This window comes from Marmota marmota, unplaced genomic scaffold, assembly GCF_001458135.2.
Source record: "Marmota marmota marmota unplaced genomic scaffold, marMar, whole genome shotgun sequence".
Taxonomy (NCBI): domain Eukaryota; kingdom Metazoa; phylum Chordata; class Mammalia; order Rodentia; family Sciuridae; genus Marmota; species Marmota marmota.
Window position 1 is genome coordinate 42,667,751 of NW_025999990.1, and position 18,559 is coordinate 42,686,309.

At 40.4% G+C, this 18,559-nt stretch overlaps 2 protein-coding genes across 10 annotated transcripts in view; one reads left to right on the forward strand and one right to left on the reverse strand.

Annotated features, from left to right (window-relative positions):
* Esco1 (establishment of sister chromatid cohesion N-acetyltransferase 1) overlaps nucleotides 1-13,346 on the forward strand; it is a 91,805-nt gene extending 78,459 nt beyond the window's left edge. The window contains exon 12 of the mRNA XM_048806459.1: nucleotides 13,127-13,346. Coding sequence (XP_048662416.1) covers nucleotides 13,127-13,133 — 7 coding nt within the window. The 3' untranslated portion in view covers nucleotides 13,134-13,346. The remainder of the gene's footprint in view (nucleotides 1-13,126) is intronic.
* Greb1l (GREB1 like retinoic acid receptor coactivator) overlaps nucleotides 1-18,559 on the reverse strand; it is a 269,832-nt gene that overhangs the window by 12,978 nt on the left and 238,295 nt on the right. For 6 of the 9 annotated variants that reach the window (XR_007348873.1, XM_048806453.1, XM_048806457.1 and 3 more), the window contains 11 exons: nucleotides 17,933-18,501; nucleotides 17,605-17,707; nucleotides 14,822-14,977; nucleotides 14,226-14,365; nucleotides 11,583-11,744; nucleotides 11,250-11,457; nucleotides 5,783-5,948; nucleotides 4,558-4,785; nucleotides 3,612-3,753; nucleotides 1,995-2,195; nucleotides 497-635 (listed from right to left, as the gene is read on the reverse strand). Coding sequence is in view for 8 of the 9 variants with exons in the window: in XM_048806453.1 (XP_048662410.1) it covers nucleotides 497-635; nucleotides 1,995-2,195; nucleotides 3,612-3,753; nucleotides 4,558-4,785; nucleotides 5,783-5,948; nucleotides 11,250-11,457; nucleotides 11,583-11,744; nucleotides 14,226-14,365; nucleotides 14,822-14,977; nucleotides 17,605-17,707; nucleotides 17,933-18,501 (2,214 nt within the window). In the remaining variant the exon portion in view is untranslated. The remainder of the gene's footprint in view (nucleotides 1-496; nucleotides 636-1,994; nucleotides 2,196-3,611; nucleotides 3,754-4,557; nucleotides 4,786-5,782; nucleotides 5,949-11,249; nucleotides 11,458-11,582; nucleotides 11,745-14,225; nucleotides 14,366-14,821; nucleotides 14,978-17,604; nucleotides 17,708-17,932; nucleotides 18,502-18,559) is intronic. The other 3 variants (XM_015482496.2, XM_048806454.1, XM_048806456.1) reach the window with 2 other exon arrangements.

The following is an 18,559-nucleotide window of genomic DNA, read 5'->3' on the forward strand; positions in this document are numbered from 1 at the left end:
TAGGTATGCATCGTAGAGTTAAATTTGCCTATTAAAATTATCTTTAGTTTCTGTACCAGAATCATAACTAAGGGTTTATGTCAGAGGATGCAGTTATACACATTTATTGCAGCTGGTGTCTGACCCAAGCAATGTTATGTTCAGATTACTATAAACATGGGTAGACTCATTAACATAAGTTGTTTAACTATTTAATTAAGGAGGAGCATTATGTATTCTTAAATTACTTCCAAAAATTAACAGTGGCAAAACTGTATTTAATGTTGTCACAACTCTGTTCACCTGCATTTAGTCATAAATAACAATGATTTGATGATCTTTTTTCCCCAGTGGCTCTGGTTTAAAATCAAGATAACCAGATAACCAAGTATCCAAATTATTGGCCAAAATCAGTGTTAAAATGCATTAAAGAAAGAAAAAAAAAAAAAAAAAAACCTGAATTTTTTCCTAGTGGGAACCAGTGACATTCATATTCAAGATACTTAATTTGATTTACCTTTTAAAAACTTAAATTTCTTAAGAAGATCAGCACCTACAAAAGAGTCACAGAGGTACAAAAGGAGTCCACTGAAAAACACCCCTTCACAGTTGACATTGCTGGAATGGGGTCTGGAGCTGATGTAGCATATGGCCACCTGAAAGCAACAAGCAGAAATAGCATGGGGATTTCAAAAGCAAGCAAATCACCTGCATTTTAGTTGAATGAGTTAGTGCCTTCCTCTTTTTTTCAGTAAGACAAAGAAGCTGAATTTTTTTCAGTGTTAGGAGTGGTGGTTATTTATGCTATTCATCTCCTTTTTAGTATACCGAGTTTTAACCTGTTTAAAATGTCTCCCATTTTTCATAATAAAGGTCTATTGTGACAGAGATTTAATATTAATTTCATTTTAGGAGAAAAACTCCATAAAAAGAATATAAAATTTTAAAAAGGACTATCTTTCATTTTTTAAAAGGTATATTTAGGAAAGAGAATGTTTAGGTTACTTGAGAATAAAAATAATTTTAATTAATTAGCTTTTCATCTAGACAAAATTTTCAGTTGGGTAGGATTTTAAAACAGCATGAGGGCAGGGCTTTTGTATGTCAATGGTGGAGCACTTGCCCAGCATGCACAAGGATCTAGGTTCAATCCCCAGGAGGTGCAGACTGCATGAATTTAAAATTTTAGCTCTATAAAGCTTGCAGATGCAGAATGTATACTTCCCTGTGATTTTTGTGAAGTTATAAAGTAGTTGGGAGTAGAACTGTGGAATGGCTAATGTGTGGGCCAGTCAGCTTGCGTTCACATTCTGGCTTCTCTATTTAGTGGCTGTATGGCACTGGGAAAATGTATTTTGCTACACCTTAGTGTTACTCATGTAAATTACAGTATTGTGGAGTAGATTCATTTATATTGAGAAAAATGTTACCTGATTCATAAGGCATTTGTGAGTTAAATTAATGTAAACCACTTAGCATTCAGTAAATGTTAGTTGCTGTTAGTAGAAGAGTAGTATTGAGGTTATCTAATACTGAGTGCTTTGGACTCTGGGATAGTGGAATTGGAAGACCTGGGGTACACACATAATTTATATAGATAACATCAAGAGTATTATTATATCAAATGGTTTTTAAGGTACTTTCTCTGAACATTGCAGTATTATGGAATGGATTCATGTAATTATAATAGTGTCTAATAAATGTCAAGTCAGGTGGGAGCTAGAAATTGCTTCTGCCCAATGTCATTGAGGTAGGTAGGATTCTTTTTTATTTTATTTATTTATTTTTTTGAGGTAGGATTCTTATAGGACATCTGAGCTAAGCTATGATTGGTCACTGGCTCATTCTGTAAAGGTGAAATAGGGATGAGGAGGGACAGTTGCCATTACTTCATATGTGAGCCTTTGCAGAGTACGTTATAGACTTCCTTTTGTCACTATTTAAGTTTTCAAACCAAATTAAATGGGAAAGAAATGGATGTAGGTAAGCACAGTACTAGCCACCCCCACCTTTACCTCCTGTCCAATGTTAAGGTAGCAGTCAATGGCCAGCACAGGACTCTTAAAGTTATGGATGGCTTTGGGGAAGAGTTTATATGCAGCATGCTGAAGGAACTTCTCCAGGAGAAACTGCGCAGGGGCTGCCAGTAACGTGTGTTCACTGTCGGGTGCACAGACATACTGAAGGGGCAAGATGGGAGCTAAACTCTCCGACACCTGAAATCAAGAGCCAAGGTAATCATAGGAAATGTTGTGTCTGTTACTAGATGAAATGTCCAAGGACACATTGTATTGCATCCTAATATTTCCAGATACTATTCCCCCATATTCAAGAGGGTGATGTTACAAGGCCCTCAATCGATGCCTGAAATCCTAGATGGTATCAAATTCTGTGTACACTGTTTTCTTTTATACATAATTACCTGTGATAAAGTTCAATTTAAAAATTAGAGATTAATGGGCTGGGGTTGTGGCTCAGCGATGGAGCACTCGCCTAGCATGTGCAAGGTCCTGGGTTCGATCCTCAGTACCACATAAAAAACATAAAGATAATGTGTCTAACTACAACTAAAAAAATATTTTTTTAAAAAAAGAGGTTAACAGCAATAATGCAGTGGGACAGTTCAGTAGTGTACTTACTGTAATAAAGGTTATGTGCTCTCTTGACAATCAAGACAGATACTAATATTTTCAAGCCATGGTTGACCGTGGGTAACTAAAATTGCAGATAATGGGGCATGACTGCGTTATCAATAGCGCAGTGACATGCTAAATTCAAATATTATGACAGTCATTTTTGGTCCTGAATTTTTCCCTCTTTTGGAAATAGTATAATAGTATTTAAAATAAGTTATACACAGTAAGAGCAAGCTTGTTGTAAGTAAGCTTTTTTGAAATGTACTACATTTAACAAGTACGTTGTACAGTTCAATAGGAAGCCATTTCTAATGCTGCTAGATGCATGTGGTTTGAATCCTATCCCACTGCCCCCTCCGCCCCACAAAAAAGGCCAAGAGGTTTCTAAGATCCACTGGACAGTTCACATGCTGTAAGTGATCAGGTATTAGTAAATCTCTTAGAAAAAAGTAGGCTCATGGAATTCACTCTTTACGTTAAATTCACTCTTTTATTTTGATCTGTATTACTATGTAAAAATAAATCTGGGAAAGGATCAGACTTGCATCTTGATTTAAATTTCTCTCTCATGTTAATTACCTAGGAATACCAAAATGTAAAGTTTGCCATTTTGAAACTAAAACTTTGATGAATACTTTCTTAAATCTAAAGAAAAATAATTATATTGAATTGTTAAAACTTTTGTTTTGGCTCTAGGTGAATCCCTAGATAACATCAAGAACTCCCTTGGGGGCTGGGGTCATAGCTAACAGTGGTAGAGCACTTGCCTGGCATGTGTGAGGCACTGAGTTCAATCCTCAGCTCCACATAAAAATAAATAAAGATATTGTGTCCACTCAGAACTAAAAAACCTAAAAAAAACTTTAAAAAGAAAGAACTCCCTTGGTTTACTTTACTTTCTACTAACGTGGAAAGTGCTTAATGCCAGTATCTAATAACAAATATATCAGAAAGAATTATGTTTATTTTCAACAGAATCAAGCTTGCAAATCTTACCATGATCTTTGGTTTAATGATAAAGTCCCTTTGCCCGCCAACCTGAACATGTTTCTTCATGAGGCTGAAGTTATTAAAGCGACAGATGAGCAGGCCACTACTGTTTGTTCTCAGGTTAAAGTCAACATCTTCACAGAAATACCTAGATCATAATCACAATGATAGGTAGATTTCTTTGCTTGTCACATCGTCACCCATGCCAACTATACACAGAGAAATTATGGCAGATGTTAGGGAGAGCGCAAAACAATTGTCCTTGCCCTTATGGAGCTGGTCCTCATAGCACTGACCCATGAAAACTCCTAATTTGAGCATCACAGCCATTGGAGGAGGAAATGAAATTATTTTTGTTAAATATGCTACAGGGTTTTAGGTATTCCTGTGCAGAAGCAGTAGTTTATATTTTGTATACTCTGGCTTCAAACAAGACAAAGCATCTGCCAAATTGAAAACAAGGAAGTGGAAGCAGTAGTTAAATTCTAATGGCTACAATGTCAAGGGTTGACATGGGAGGGGCTTTATGGTTCCTAGCAGTTTTCTTTGTCTTTCTCTGATTTTCCAGGAATATGGACATAATTTATTCAGGAGGCAAGGCCAGGGCTAGCCTGCCTTATACTCATCTGCTACCTTTTCCTTATAGGATCCAGATCTCTGGGTTTTACTAACATTTTTGGGAAGCAATTTTCTTGTGAGTTCTGAGGATAAGGATTTTAGTCTTACAAACAGTTTTTGTGCCTATTTTAGTTCTCGTTGGATAATAACATGGCTAAAGTATGTTTTCTAAGTATTTTGCACTCTAACATCTAAGGATCTAGGTAGTTCAAAGGGTGATGAAGGGGCTTACAATCCAAGACAGATGAAGGAATAAAAACATTGCTGAGGCTGGAACTGGGCATAAACAATCATTAGATGCCAAGAGTACTTGCATCCATGAGGCCTGACCTACCTGTTGAAGTCATACTGCACATTCTGAGTCAAGTCTATGTTGAGAAGAATGAAATCATGCACATGGCACCTAGAGAATGGGGCCTTGAGACTCTGAGAAGTCAGCTTGCTGCTCCATTTCTGTATACCCAGGATTGCGTAGCGGATGATTTTTGGTGTGGCTTCAATATGCTGCAAGACACTCTTCAAGGACACATTCTTACTGGACACTCCTGCTTCCATGGACTGGCTATAAAATGTTAGTTTATATAAAATGTCAATAAATTTATTACTGAAGAGAGGACCATTTATGAAGGACCAACACTGCTGTGCAATAATAATACTGTAATGGTCATAATGAGCCAACTTGCTTTGTATTAGCCTAGAATAGAGAACAGTGTTTAAGCTCAGTGTTGACACTGCCTGTCACTAGGAAGTTGTAGAGCCTGTCTTTTAGGGGCCAGGATTTATCACACGATGAAGACAGGAAGGAATCCAGCTATGTTTGAAAGTAAATGAACAGTAGTTACCAAAGAAAGCCAGAAGTTAAAAGCATGAAAGTATGCTCTGGTAATAGAGGAACATGTGAAAAATTTATTGGTTTCACATCCACAATGGAAACAAGGACTGAAAAATCACAGTTCTTGAGCTGGAAAGGACGTAGAGGTCATCTGGCACAATATTTTGAGTGGGGACACCACTGAACTCATGGGGTTATTTATTGTGTAGGATTTTAGAATGTTTAGCATTCCCTGGTCCTTATGAACCCCCAATGACTGCCTCCTAACATCATGACATCCTCAAATGCCCCATAGGAGGGCAGCAGTGTTCTTGGACAACAACAACAACTGATTTTGGCCCTGCCATAATTTTACAGGTGAAGGACTTGAGAGATTCAATGACTTTTCTTCTTCACCCACATCGTTGAGAAATAGCTGGGACTATAAAAGCAGGTCTCCTGATTCAGAAGCCAGCAGTGTTTCTAGATAAATGATAAGTTTTTAACAGATGGATAGTTGACCAACACTGTGATGCAGAAATAGTCTAGGAATTTAATGGCATACTGAATGTCTAAATAAAAAAAATCCTTTAAGTCATCTCAAAATGTACTCGTGAGGGTGTTGACCTTGCTCTCTGGAAAGCTGTAACTCTGTTTTTTACTCTATATGTAACTGCAGCCAAGAAAAATTATCTTCTTTGTTAGCATTGTGTTGTACTCCCCTAGAACTGCTTGGAAGAATCACTACCTGGTCTGCTCCTGAACACTGTGAATGTTCCATAGGACACACGAATCATCCATCACAACGATGAAAGGCCAGACACACTGGCGTTTAACTCCCAGCTCCTCCAGGCGGTTCCTCTCCAGTTCTAGGTTGTGATATGACAGCTCCTTAATGAGGAATCTAGCAGCACCTGGAAGGCAGCATAACCAATGTATACACACCCTTCACTGAAGCCCCTCCAGCACTTCCCCATTCTTCACATGCACCTGGCAGAGCCACCCAAATGCTCAGAGCAGTGGTTCTCTTAAGAGTCATTAGGGAAGTCAGTTTCAAATGTAGATTCCTAAGACCCATCTCTGCAGATTTGCTTAAATTTGGTAAAGGATCAGAGACCAGAGATAATCTTTGAAGATGCATGAACTATACTTTGAGGAGTATTGAGGAATCCAGTTTCCCTGGGATGCTTTTTAATTAGTTCCTCATAGAATGTTAGGCTTAGAAGTATCCACTCATATGTCCTGCACTAGGGAGTAGCCAGGGCTGTGACTAATGGCAGTGCTACTTGCATTGATGAGTCTTTTGCTTTAGATACCTTTAGGGAGTTGCCAGCAGCGTCTCTCTGAAGACGACTCTGGAATTTTGTACCCTTCCCTTAGATGTACTTTTTGCAAGAGGTAGTATGGTATAATAAAGAAACAGATTAGAGTCAAGCTCTTGCTTTGATTCCACCATGTTCTAGCCTGTGACACTGAACAAGTTAATTCCACTCAATCTTGGCTTCCCTTTCTGGAACAGGTAACAATGACAAGATAGTGTCTAGCAAACAGTAAGTATTCAGTATTAGCAATTATTTAAAATGGTGATCATCAGGAAATAGCCAAACTTAAGCCACCTTAAAATGAAAATGTGATAATAAAACAAAAGAACGTTATTCAACTGATGGAGGAACCCAGGACAGTTTGGATAATAATTGGAATTTGGGAAAGCCTACTAAGAGCATGTGTGTAATAGTTAGCATTCTAAACACAGAGCCATATACAAAAAGCCCATTAGTAACAACATTGTAGTGAAAGACTAAAGATCTTTGCTCCAAGATCAGGAACAAGGATGCCTACTTTCACCACTTATGTTTTTTTTTCCCCCCAGAGCAGTTTACTACTTCCTTATACGCATAGCTAATTTTTACAGTGTTACTTAACAAAAGATTGGCATTTATATCAAAAAAGATGTTGGTTTTATTCGTTCCTGTTTATGCCATGCAATCTTTCAATGAGTTCCAATGCTGTAAGAAAAATGCTTACTTCTTAGTTTTATACATAACAATGATGAGAACAGACTGATCTTTTCTCCTGAAAATTTCTTGATAAATGCTACTTAACCTAAGATTATGAAAAGGAATCTTTTTTGAGATTTAAATGCAAATCCTTAAAAATTTTACCACTTTTATTTAAACATAGTATGGAAGTCCTGGCCAGAACAATTAGGCCAGAAAAAGAAAAGTTATTCAAATTGGAGATGAATAAAAACCACCTCCCAGAAAACATATCTTATATGAAGAAAATACTTAAAATTCCACAGAAAACCCTGTTAGGCCAATAAGCAATGTTGCAGATACTCCAAATCCGTTACATTTCTGCACACCAGAAATAACCAGTCTGAAGGTCATGGTATGATTATCTGACTGTATACCAAAAATTGCATGAGTGCTGTGCAATTGAAAGCCACCAAGGCTTGCCACTGCTGCCGGGACTTGCAGGGTGCCCGTGAAGGAGTTAACTGACACTCCAGGGGCCATTACCTCTCAGCAACAAAGAGAACATGTCACCACCTATTAAGTTTGTACAAGAGTTGGGTGGGATGAAGCCTGGGTGGACAGGAGCCAAAGCCTGAGGAATTCTAATATTTTCAACATTTTTTATTTCACTGTATTGTCTTCTGAGTTGACTGTGGTCAGATACCTGCCCCCCCATTATTTGATATTGATATCCAGTTTTATGTTTTTAAAATGTTTATTTGGATTTATTCTTGATTTTTTTTTCTAATTTTTTTACTCTGTCCTTTTGGGAGAGACTCAGAATTTATGAGTATGAAGTTTGAATCCTGAATCTTTGAGCCTTGATATCCTTTCTTCTGCTTGATCTAGTCTAATGGTGACACTTGATTACATTTGAATTACTAGTTTTTGTTTTTTTTATTTCTAAGGTTTCTATTTGGTTCTTTTTCAGAGTATCGAAGTATTCTTTCACTTCCTGTTTTTTTCTTCCCTTTATTCTTTTAATTCATTGACTGCTTTGATCATCAGCTTTTAAAATTCTTTGTCCAGCACTTCGTCTTCAATATCTCTGGGTTCAATTACTGGGAAGTTAAAAACCTTTGGAAGGATCTTATTACCTTGTTTTCTGTGTTTCTTTGTTGAGATTTGTGTATCTGCTGGGTTTGATACCTCTTCAACTGTAGAAGTATTTTAGTGAGCTGCTTTCTCTTTGCTTTGTGCCCTGGGCTGCTGGTGTATCTCAGCATCAAAGCCCACCATGGGTTCAGAGTGATATGACCAGTTCCCAACACCATTTTGAGAGGAGATGATAATCACTAGACATTTGCAAGCAGACCATATACTAACAAGGTTTATAAGGCATTGAAATGTTCTCTCCAACTCCACTAATTTAAAAATAGAAAAGAAGACAAATACTCTAGTCAGAAAATTTTGGTATTAAAGGAAATAAAATAGACACTAAATCATAAAGGGTATGAAAATAATAAGGAAAGAAATGGGGGAAACGAAAGATACAAAAGAAAAAGTGAGGAGAAAGGGAAAAAAAGGAGAAAGTAAAAAATTATTAAAAAAAATCAAAAATAAATCCATTTTGTTAAAATGGCCATATTACTAAAAGGGATCCACAGATTCAATGCAATCCCCAACAAAATTCCAATGACATTCTTCATAAAACTAGGAGGAAAATCCTAAAATTCATATAGAAGAACAAAAGGCCCAGAATAGCTAAAGCAGTTCTGAGCAAAAGAAGTAATGCTGGAGATACCACAGTACCCCATTTCAGATTATATTACTTTCAGAGCCATAGTAACAAAAGCAGAATGGTACTGGCATCAAAATAGATACGTAGACCAATGGAACAGAAGACAGAGACAATTCCACACACCTAACAGTCACCGATTCTTGACAAAGATGCTACAAATGTTTATTAAAGACAACCTTTTCAAATAAATTGTGGCAGGAAAACTGGATATCTGTATGTAGAAAAATGAAACTAGACCACTGTAAATGCACAAAAGTCATCTCAAATGGATTCAAGACCTAGGTGTAAGAACAAAAATTTTACAAGCCAAAGTGGCAGGTTTCATTGGTGTAGGCGATGATTTTTTAAGATAGGATCCCAAAGGTACAGAAGACAAAAGTAAACCTCACTACAGTTGGAATGACTGTTATCAAAAAGACGAGATGCCGCAGGATGCAGAGAATGAGGAAATCTTATACACTATTGGGAAATGTAAACTCATACGGCCATTTTGAAAAACAGCACAGAGATTCCTTTAAAAACTAAAAACTTCTAAATGATCCTGCAATCCCAATATTGGTCTGAAATCATATCAAAGAGATATCCGCACTCCCATGTTTATTATAGCACTATTTACCACAGCTAAGATATAAAATCAACCTAGATGCCCATCAGTGGACGAATGGATAAAGTAAGTGTGGTATATGTACACACAATGGAAGATTATTCCACCATAAAAAAGAACGAAGTTGCCATTTGCAGAAACATGGGAAGAACTGGAGAGCGTTATGGGAGGTGAAATAAGCCACAGAAAGAGAAATACCCATGTTCTTACTCTTATGAAAACTAAAAAGCTGATCTCTTAGAAGAATGGAGTGCAGTGTGCTTGCTAGAGATTGGGAAGTGTAGCCAGGAGGAAGGGATGGTGAAAAGCCCAATGAAGAGCACAAACACATGGAAAAGAGGGATTAGTTCTGGTTTTCTGTAGAGCACAGAAGGTTAATTTGGCTATAGCAAATTATGATTTATTTCAAAATGATAAGAAAACAGCACTAAATGTCCCCATCACATAAAAAGGATCAACATTTGAAAAGACTGAAGTCCTTATTACCCTGATTTGGTTTATTATACATTATATGCGTATTGAAGTACCATAATCCATAAAAAATGTACAAATATCATGTCTCAAAAAATTAGAAATTTTGTACTAATTTTAAAACTTGTATAAAACCATTTTTGTCAAAACTGTGGGAGTGACATACAGACACAGAAAGCCCTCTCATATATAGTTAAATGATTGTCAACAATGATGTCAAAGCCATTAAATGAGGGAAGGACAGTTTCATCATCAGTTGGTGTTGGCAGAACTGGATATCTATATGCCAAGAAATGAACTTACTTCCTTTACACTATAGACAAGAATTAATTAAACTGGATCACAGACCTAGACATAAAAGCTAGAACTGTAAAACATTTTGAAGAAAATACAGGGGAAGTCTTTATGATATTGAATTAGGCAGTGATCTGTGGCAAAAACAGAAAAACTGGACTTCTTTAAGAACTTTTATGTATTAAAGAACACAACACAGTGAAAAGGCTATACATGGAATGGGTGTAATATCTGTAATAACATCTGATAAGGAGTTAATATCCACAATATGTAAAGAATCTCTATGATCTCAACAATAAAATGATTCATGGGCAAAAGACTTTGCGGAGCATTTTTCTAAAGACATACAGTCAAAAAGCACATGAAAAGATAACATTCCTAATCATTAGGGAAATGGAGATAAATCACAATGAAATATTCAGACACCCATAGAAGTTGATGGAAATAATGAGAACTGCAGTGTCTGAAGTGTACAGAATAGTATGGTTCCAAAACAACACATTCAGTGAGAGGTTTCCCATCTATGTAAGGAAAATGAAGTGTTCTTGGTATCTCCATTACCTCCCCACAGCTCTGCTTTATATTCTGCAACCATTGCCCCTTTGAGAAATGAATTCATTATTTCTAAACTCCCTGGGGAAAAGCAGAAAAGACTCCTTCCAAGCAGGAATGATTCTTCCAATTCCCTGGACGGGTTGCCGTCTGCTAGCACTTGGTATGTGCTCCTAGGAGGACAGTGAGTCAGGGACTCTTAAGAACAGGTGAAACACTACCTCCCCTCAAATCATCTTTCTTTTCAGGGTTACATTCTGGCCTCAAAGGACTAAGTTCCTGGGAAGAATCTTAAACCCTTCCCAGGGTGCTCAATATTACAGTGACTTCCTTAGTTACTAGTCCTTGGAAGTTAAAATTTCTGCAAAACTACAGAAAAGGTAGTAAGGGGCATAGAGAAATGCAAAGCGTCAAAAGACTTCTGGCCAGGAGAGCAGGACACCGTCCAGAGGCAGAGAAACCTTTGGAAGTTTTATGGCAGGGGAATGGAGCTCAGTTTGCTTAGCCCTTCTCCCCATCCCAGGGGGCCCCTTACCCACGCCTGCATTGTTGAACATGCCAGGAAGCACCAGCATGATGTGGTTGGGCCAGTACTTGCGGTACAGCGGCATCTCATATTCTTTGACCACTAGAAGGTGAAGGTGGCTGATGCCCTCCATGGCGTGGAAAAGGTTTAGGAGTCCATGCTCATGGCGACCACTGGAAGGAGTGAAAATAGGGCTCTTGACTGCATTCAAATTCTGCTGAAAAGGAAAAGTAAAACCAAAAAGTAAGACCAAAAAGGGAAAGTAAAACCCTCAGATGTGAGCAGCTTGGAGAACCTGATCTAGTGCCGGGTGTCTGGCAACCATCTAGACCTCTCACCCACCTTGTCTGAAACCAGAGGCAGCCGCATGCTCTCCAGGTGTTTGCCCTGCTTGCTGAAGACAAAATGACTCTCTTTGGATTTGGGGATGATGAAATACAGCTGAACTTCTTCTCCCAACAGAGAGGAAGAAAATGTGAATGCATGAAGGGTGGAGTCAGACATCTACATTTGAAAAGAAGAAAGGGAATGTAAGCTCAGGGTTTCCAGACTTCCTGGTCCCTCCTTGGCCTTGTTATTAAGAGGCAAACTGACATCTACAAGTGCCACCAGATCTTCAGGCTGAGGGTAGCAACATTTACAAGGGTGGGAAGCTTCAACACACAGTAGCTTCCACTGACATGAGAGCTAGGCATCTTGCCCTGTGTAGCCTCTCCATGGATGAAGGACTTGTTGCTGCCACTGTCTTTTCATTCTTCATGCTCTTAGGGCTCAATTGCTCAGTCTTAGGCAGAGATCAGACCTCCCTCTGGTGTGTTCTGCTATGTGCACATTCCCAAAGGCCCCCAGTTACAGGGGGAAACACTAATGCTCTGTGAGCCAGGGTTGAATGAACTGAATTTGAGCTTTCTAAACAAAGTAGAACTGACACCACTGAATTGGCTTCTGTGGCACCGTCTTTCCTGGCTGCACTGGAAGCTGTAAAGACACAGTCATTTAGTCCCAAACTCTGGCTTTAGGGAAGGACCATTTACTCATCCTAGCCAAGTTGCTGGGAAGTTCACGTGCTCTCAGTAGCCTATCTCTGAATAATTATATAATAGGTTTTTACATGCTTTTACAAAATGCAGACAATATTTGGCTTAATGAAAGATAACATCAGTTATTCCTCAGTAACCAGAATCCAGAATGGTTTCTCAATAGTTTTAACCCAAATATTACATTTCTTAGAAAAAACAATATTATGGTTCTTCCTTTAAATTCGAGTTTATTCTGGGGCTGGGGATGTGGCTCAAGCAGTAGCGCGCTCGCCAGGCATGCGTGCGGCCCGGGTTCGATCCTCAGCACCACATACAAACAAAGATGTTGTGACCACCAAAAACTAAAAAAATAAATATTAAAATTCTCTCTCTCTCAAAAAAAAAAATTCTAGTTTATTCTGCTTCACAGATGTGGAAATATATTACTTAGTACTGTAGTCATACAGAAACTTTATATATGAAAAAGCTGGGCATAGGGTGCATGCCTGTAATCCCAGTAACTCTGGAGGCTGAGACAGGAGGATCGCAAGGTTAAGACCCACTTCAGCAATTTAGCTAAACCCTCAGCAACTTAGTGAGGCCCTGTCTCAAAATAAACAGGGCTGGGGGTGTAGCTCAATGGGTTAGATCCCCAGTACCAAAAAATAAATAAACCTTTATGAAAAGGGGTTTTAAAATTTTTCTAAAAACTTATGGTTTATAGATCAGAGGACTTGCATATTCTGTATTCTGTAAAGCATTAAAGCTGATTTCAAAGTAGCCCACCAAGCAAGCAAATAGTGTACAAAAGGTTATCTGTATTCCAGTTTTTCAATGTGTCCTTTCCAGTGTCCATTTGTATTTCAGGATGTGATGCAGGGGATGGGTGAGGACCTGGTCCTGAGGAGCAGAAACAGGTTGGGGGATCCACTCAGCATGGCCTCAAAGAAGCAAGAGTTGTTTCTAGATGCTCAGTGCCAACTCATTAAAATCAAGAAGAGTACAATCAGAGAAGTGAAAAATTGTGCTCCATTTGTGTACAATGAATCAAAGAACATTCTGCTGTCATGTATAACTGATCAGAACAAATAAAAAATATATAAAGAGATTTATTTCTGAAACCTTAAGTGTTTTATTTTATCAACTCCAAATTGTATACTGATCCACAGTCCTATAGACAACTCTCTACTGGATTTTCTGACTTTCATGCCTAGTAGACATAATAAATTCCAAATAATCCGAAAAATAAATAAGTAAGTAAGTAAATAAATAAATAAATAAAATCAAGAAGATAAATTTGCAGAAAGCAGCATGGACAGGCTCTAGGTTTTACTGTCATTTGCTACCATTCCCTTGTGTTTAAAGATGCACTAGCCAAAAATACTGTGCTGGGGGTGTAGCTCAGTGAGTGCTTAAGCATTCATGTGATCGTCTGGGTTCAATCCACAGCACACACACAAAAAAAGCCAAATGCTAAGGGATAATGGCTCACTTTCTGTGTTTCTTTCACTGCATGAAACATTGACTCCACTGGTCAAAATCATCCCAAGAAGTAATATGTGCCTAGATTGGTGAAAAATCAGACTTGTTAGGACACACCATATGGACTCCTGCCATTTTAGTCAACAACCCAAGGGGGGGCGGGGCGGTGGCTTTTACTGAGCATACTGTAATATCTAGTTTTTTTCAGAATCACAGATAAGCATCTCAGCTTTTTAACCTAAACATGACACATGAAGTAACTTAAGCCCCTAAAACTAAGCTGCTTACCCTCCCACAATCCCTGTAAGTCCAAAGCTCATCTAATCATTGCTTCATGCATTTTTCTCACCAATGAGTAGCTGTTTCTCATAAATAAGCTATACTTTATCTAGGGGCTTATGTTATATCCCTCCGCCCCTATCCTTACACGTAAATCCCTATTGGTAACAGAGATGTAAGGCAGGGGCAAAGGTGAGAGCTGCACCTGGGAGGCAGAGGTGAAGTCCATATACTGGTGGCACTGCTCACAGTGGTGAAAGGTGTTGTAGGCAGCATATTTGGTCAGCATCATGGATACAGTTTCTCGTTTCCGGGGCTCCTCAATTTTGCATTCCTTTATTACTTCTGTGTATAAAAGGGGTAGAAAACCATCATTCCATAATATGTGTGTAAATCCCCTGTACCTGGGGGAAAAAAAAACATCCTCTATTTTCCAAAAGGATTTTTTTCCAAGAATTTTATAATTTATGCCCTGAGAGGAATGTATGAAAATCAAATGATGGGCTAGGGTTGTGGCTCAGTGGTAGAGCGCTTGCCTAGCACGGGCGAGGCCCTGGGTTCAATCCTCGGCACCACATAAAAATAAATAAAGGTATTGTATCCAACTACAATTAAAAAAATAAATAAATACTTAAAAAAAAAAGAAAATCAAAAGATGATGTGTGTAAATAAGAAAGAGAAGAGAAAACTGGGAGAATTATTTAAATTGTTCCGAAAGATTGAACTGCCCCAGGCCTCGTGTCCTGATTTTCTGGTATCCTTGGATTTGCAGGAGGTAAGCCTGGCTGCACTTGCACTGACCTTGTTTGATCCCTGCCAGCTTTTCCGTATACACCAGGCTCATCAGACTGTACTTGGGATCATGCACACTGACGTCAAAAGGCATTTTACTGAAGCTCTCGATGTCAGGCCAGGGCTCTCCCTCTGACTGGCTCACTTCACTGCTTTCACTGTGATCTAGGACAAGAAGGAAGTGTGCAGAACAGGCAGATTAACCTACCTCCCTCTCTCCCTCCCTCCTTCCACAGTGTCAGGAAGAGGTTTTCTGAAGCATAAAGCCCCGATGGGTAAACAAAGCATTTCTGAAAAAATGAGCCCCATTATCCCAGGACAGAAAAAGCCATAATTATTCCTTCAAGCAAGGAGTGTTCACCCCTACACTAGTCTCTATAGATCCAGTTCAGAAACTCTTGTATCCATTAGATCAACTGAATTTCCCACCAAAACACACACACACACACACACACACACACCAAAAAAAAAAAATCAACTTGTTATGAGTATATTGAATATATAAAAGCTGAATATATTTAGGTGATGTTCAATGGGATGAGTTTGAACATTGACCTTCAGTGAAGATATCATCACCATAATCAAACTAATAAACATATCCATCACCTCCAAGTTTCCTCAGGCCTCTTTTGTATGTGTGGTTTTAAGCAAAATATTTCAATCAGCNATTTCACTGTATTGTCTTCTGAGTTGACTGTGGTCAGATACCTGCCCCCCCATTATTTGATATTGATATCCAGTTTTATGTTTTTAAAATGTTTATTTGGATGATTTAAATTCTTAAAAGAGTTTTAGTTATGGGGTTTTAAGATATTGACACCCAAGAGACTTCAAGATGAGAGTGCCAGTGTCTGCTGTACATTAAAATTACCTGGAAGCTCGTGAAACCCCACTCTCAGGCCCCACCCACCACAAGAGTAAAGGCAGGATCTCTTTTGTTACCCAGGTACCCACCATGCTGCCAGAGCTCCTTAGATCATTCCATTGTGTGGTCAAGGTTAGGCTGGGGCTTGAATACTGCTTTACACCTATAAGAACCAAACTTAACCCCTCCAAGTGCCTGAGTTCTTATAGCTTTAGGGATGGTTTCTTGGAATGGCAGGCAGAGTTGGTGTCTAGTAGATGATGCTATTGGTAAAATGTGTAAGATCAAAAAGCAGCCTAAGCCAGGTATGGTGCATGCCTGAAATCCCAGCAACTCAGGAGGCTAAGGTTAACCTCACCAACTTTGTAAGACCCTGTCTCAAAAAATTAAAAAAGGGCTAAGGATGTGGCTCAGTGTTTAAGCACCTCTGGGTTCAATCCCTAGTATCCTACCTCCCCCACCCCCCAAAAAGAAAAGTAGCTTAAAGAGGGAATGAAAGAAATACACTTTGGTGGAAAATGAAGCCTAAAAGACTGGAAGTGCTGCCGTTATTATTTTAGCACAAACAAGTACTTTTATGCCTTGAGTTGAATTTTGTATTTTATTTAAAATTTCAAGTTTTATTCTAGTTTAAGGAAGTGTCACTGTGCCTCTCCATAGCACCACTGTGTTAACCTGCACTAGAGTGAGTGCGAAGAAAGCCCAGGCTCTTCCATCAGACCGGCTGGGATGGACAACCACAGCCTCAGGAGCAGAGGAAGATTTGAGACCTCTCTTGTACAATCTGAGGATAAAAATCAAAGGCATCGCTTCCTTGTGCTGTCAGGGAGCCTGGTGGGAGAGCTGGCAGGAACAACAGGGCCCTGGCTCCCAAAGGCTTGTCTTTTTGGTCCCAGCCCCTTTCCAAGGCTTGGGGTGTTTTGAGGCCACCCTGAAGCTCTCCTTCTCCTCTGTGGTGGGCCCCGGGGATTTGATGCAGCTTAGCTGGGGACACAAAGAGATGTGGGTGGGGGAGATTGTATGTGTGTCTCTGAAATCATAGATGTGGATTAGTGAGGAATGGGTACAGGGCTAAAGCCATAACAAAATGATTAAACGTGGCTGATTTTTATCTATTTGTATCTGCATTAGTCTTGGGGCTGTTCATAGAACAGGCCCAACTATTTTAAGAAAAACAAGTGAGATAAGCTCTCCAAGAACTGATTTGATAGAAGATGTCAAGGGCAGTCCTCGTCTCTGAGGGACTCAGAAGAACTTCCGCCAGGCCCCCTCTGCTGCCTCCCACAACTTCTGTCAGCATGAAAGGTTTATGGTTTGATGCCAAGGATCTAACCCAGAGCCTACAGCACACTAGGCAAGGGGTCCACAGCGGAGCTACACCCCTAGCCCTCAGGAGATCTTTATTGGCACACTGGACCCCACAGCCCTCAAGCCCCTCCATCGTCTCTTGTTGCAGAGGGGAAGCGGTGGCATAGGTGTTCGGTTCTACACTCAGGAAGTTTTCATTTCCTTATAGTAATCCTCCACCTTCACACACAACCTGAGGTTAAAATATAAGATACACTCTGGCTAACCAACAAAGGACTGGAATTAAAAATATAAATGTTCCCTGGATCCTTACAAAATTGAACACTACAAGTTGGGATTTTATGAGTTTGGCCATCTAGGAATTAAGGTGCCTAACAAGCCTTTATCAAATGCCTGTTGCCCTGTACTTGCTGGACACTGGAGAGAGGGAGGTCCTCCTGACCTCCTGGAACTGAAAGAGGGCAGTCTTACAATTATTTGCCCGGCATACCTGTCTTCAACCTTGGTAACCTTTGTCAGGGCAGGGCAAATTTGGTATTATAGAAACCCCAGAAAGCAAAAGCAAGCTCCCTGCACTTGGTGTCTAATGCGTTTGTGTCCCGCCCGGCTCAGGACTCACCAGTATTGATCTCCTCCTCATCGTACACATCCACCTCCAGGAGCCGGATGAGCATGCGGAAGAGGATCCTAAGGAACTGTAAATAGGAGCCAGTCTTTCCCACCTGATGGAAATAGTTTTAATTGGGGAAGGGCGGGGGAGGGGAAGAGAAGGAAGGGAAGGAGAAAAGAGATTTCACACCTTGGCGCCTCACTCCGGGGGGCCTGAAGGAGGTCTTTCCTCGAGGCCTGCCACCCCCACCCACCCCAAGGAGGTCCCCTGGTTCCTCTCCACATGCAAGATGTGCCAGCCCTAGCCTAGGACAGGGCTCAGCCTGGCCTGTCCCTACCTGGGGGGGCCCAGTGAGCAGCAGCCTCCGGGGGTGGAAGGTCCGGGCACCCGAGGCTGGGTCGGGCTGGTTGCTGAAGTCGGCATGGTGCTGCCGAGCCGAGGTCCACTGCCGGTAGTAGAGGGACTGCTCCTCGCTGCTCATGTCCTTGTGCAGGAATGGCCGCAGGGAGCTGACCCAGGCCACATCAGCATGGGGCAGCAGAGACGAGGAGGAGGGCAGCTTGCCACCCTTCTGGGAGCCCAAGAGGCTGTAGGCTGCTTTGGATAAGATCACAATTGGGGGCAGGGTGGTGTGTAGGCCCCTACAGCCTCTGGGAGGTTGCCCTGGCCATGCAAGGCTCCTGGGTCCCGAGGACGACGACGATGGCTTGGAGGTGGTACTGCTGGCCATTGGAGGGCCCAGGGAGTCACACTCCTGCTTCAGGGGGTCCCCAGCTCCAGTTGTGCTGGCCGAGACACCTTCGTCCATCCCCACACTGGTGGCTGGGCTCTGGAAGCTGGGGGTCAGGGACTGCTTCTGGGATTTGTCTGTGCTGGAGGAACTGACCCCATTCTCCATGATGGAACCTGAAAGACGACGGACAGAACCTTCCCTACACCCACTCATCACTGTTGCCGAGGGAGA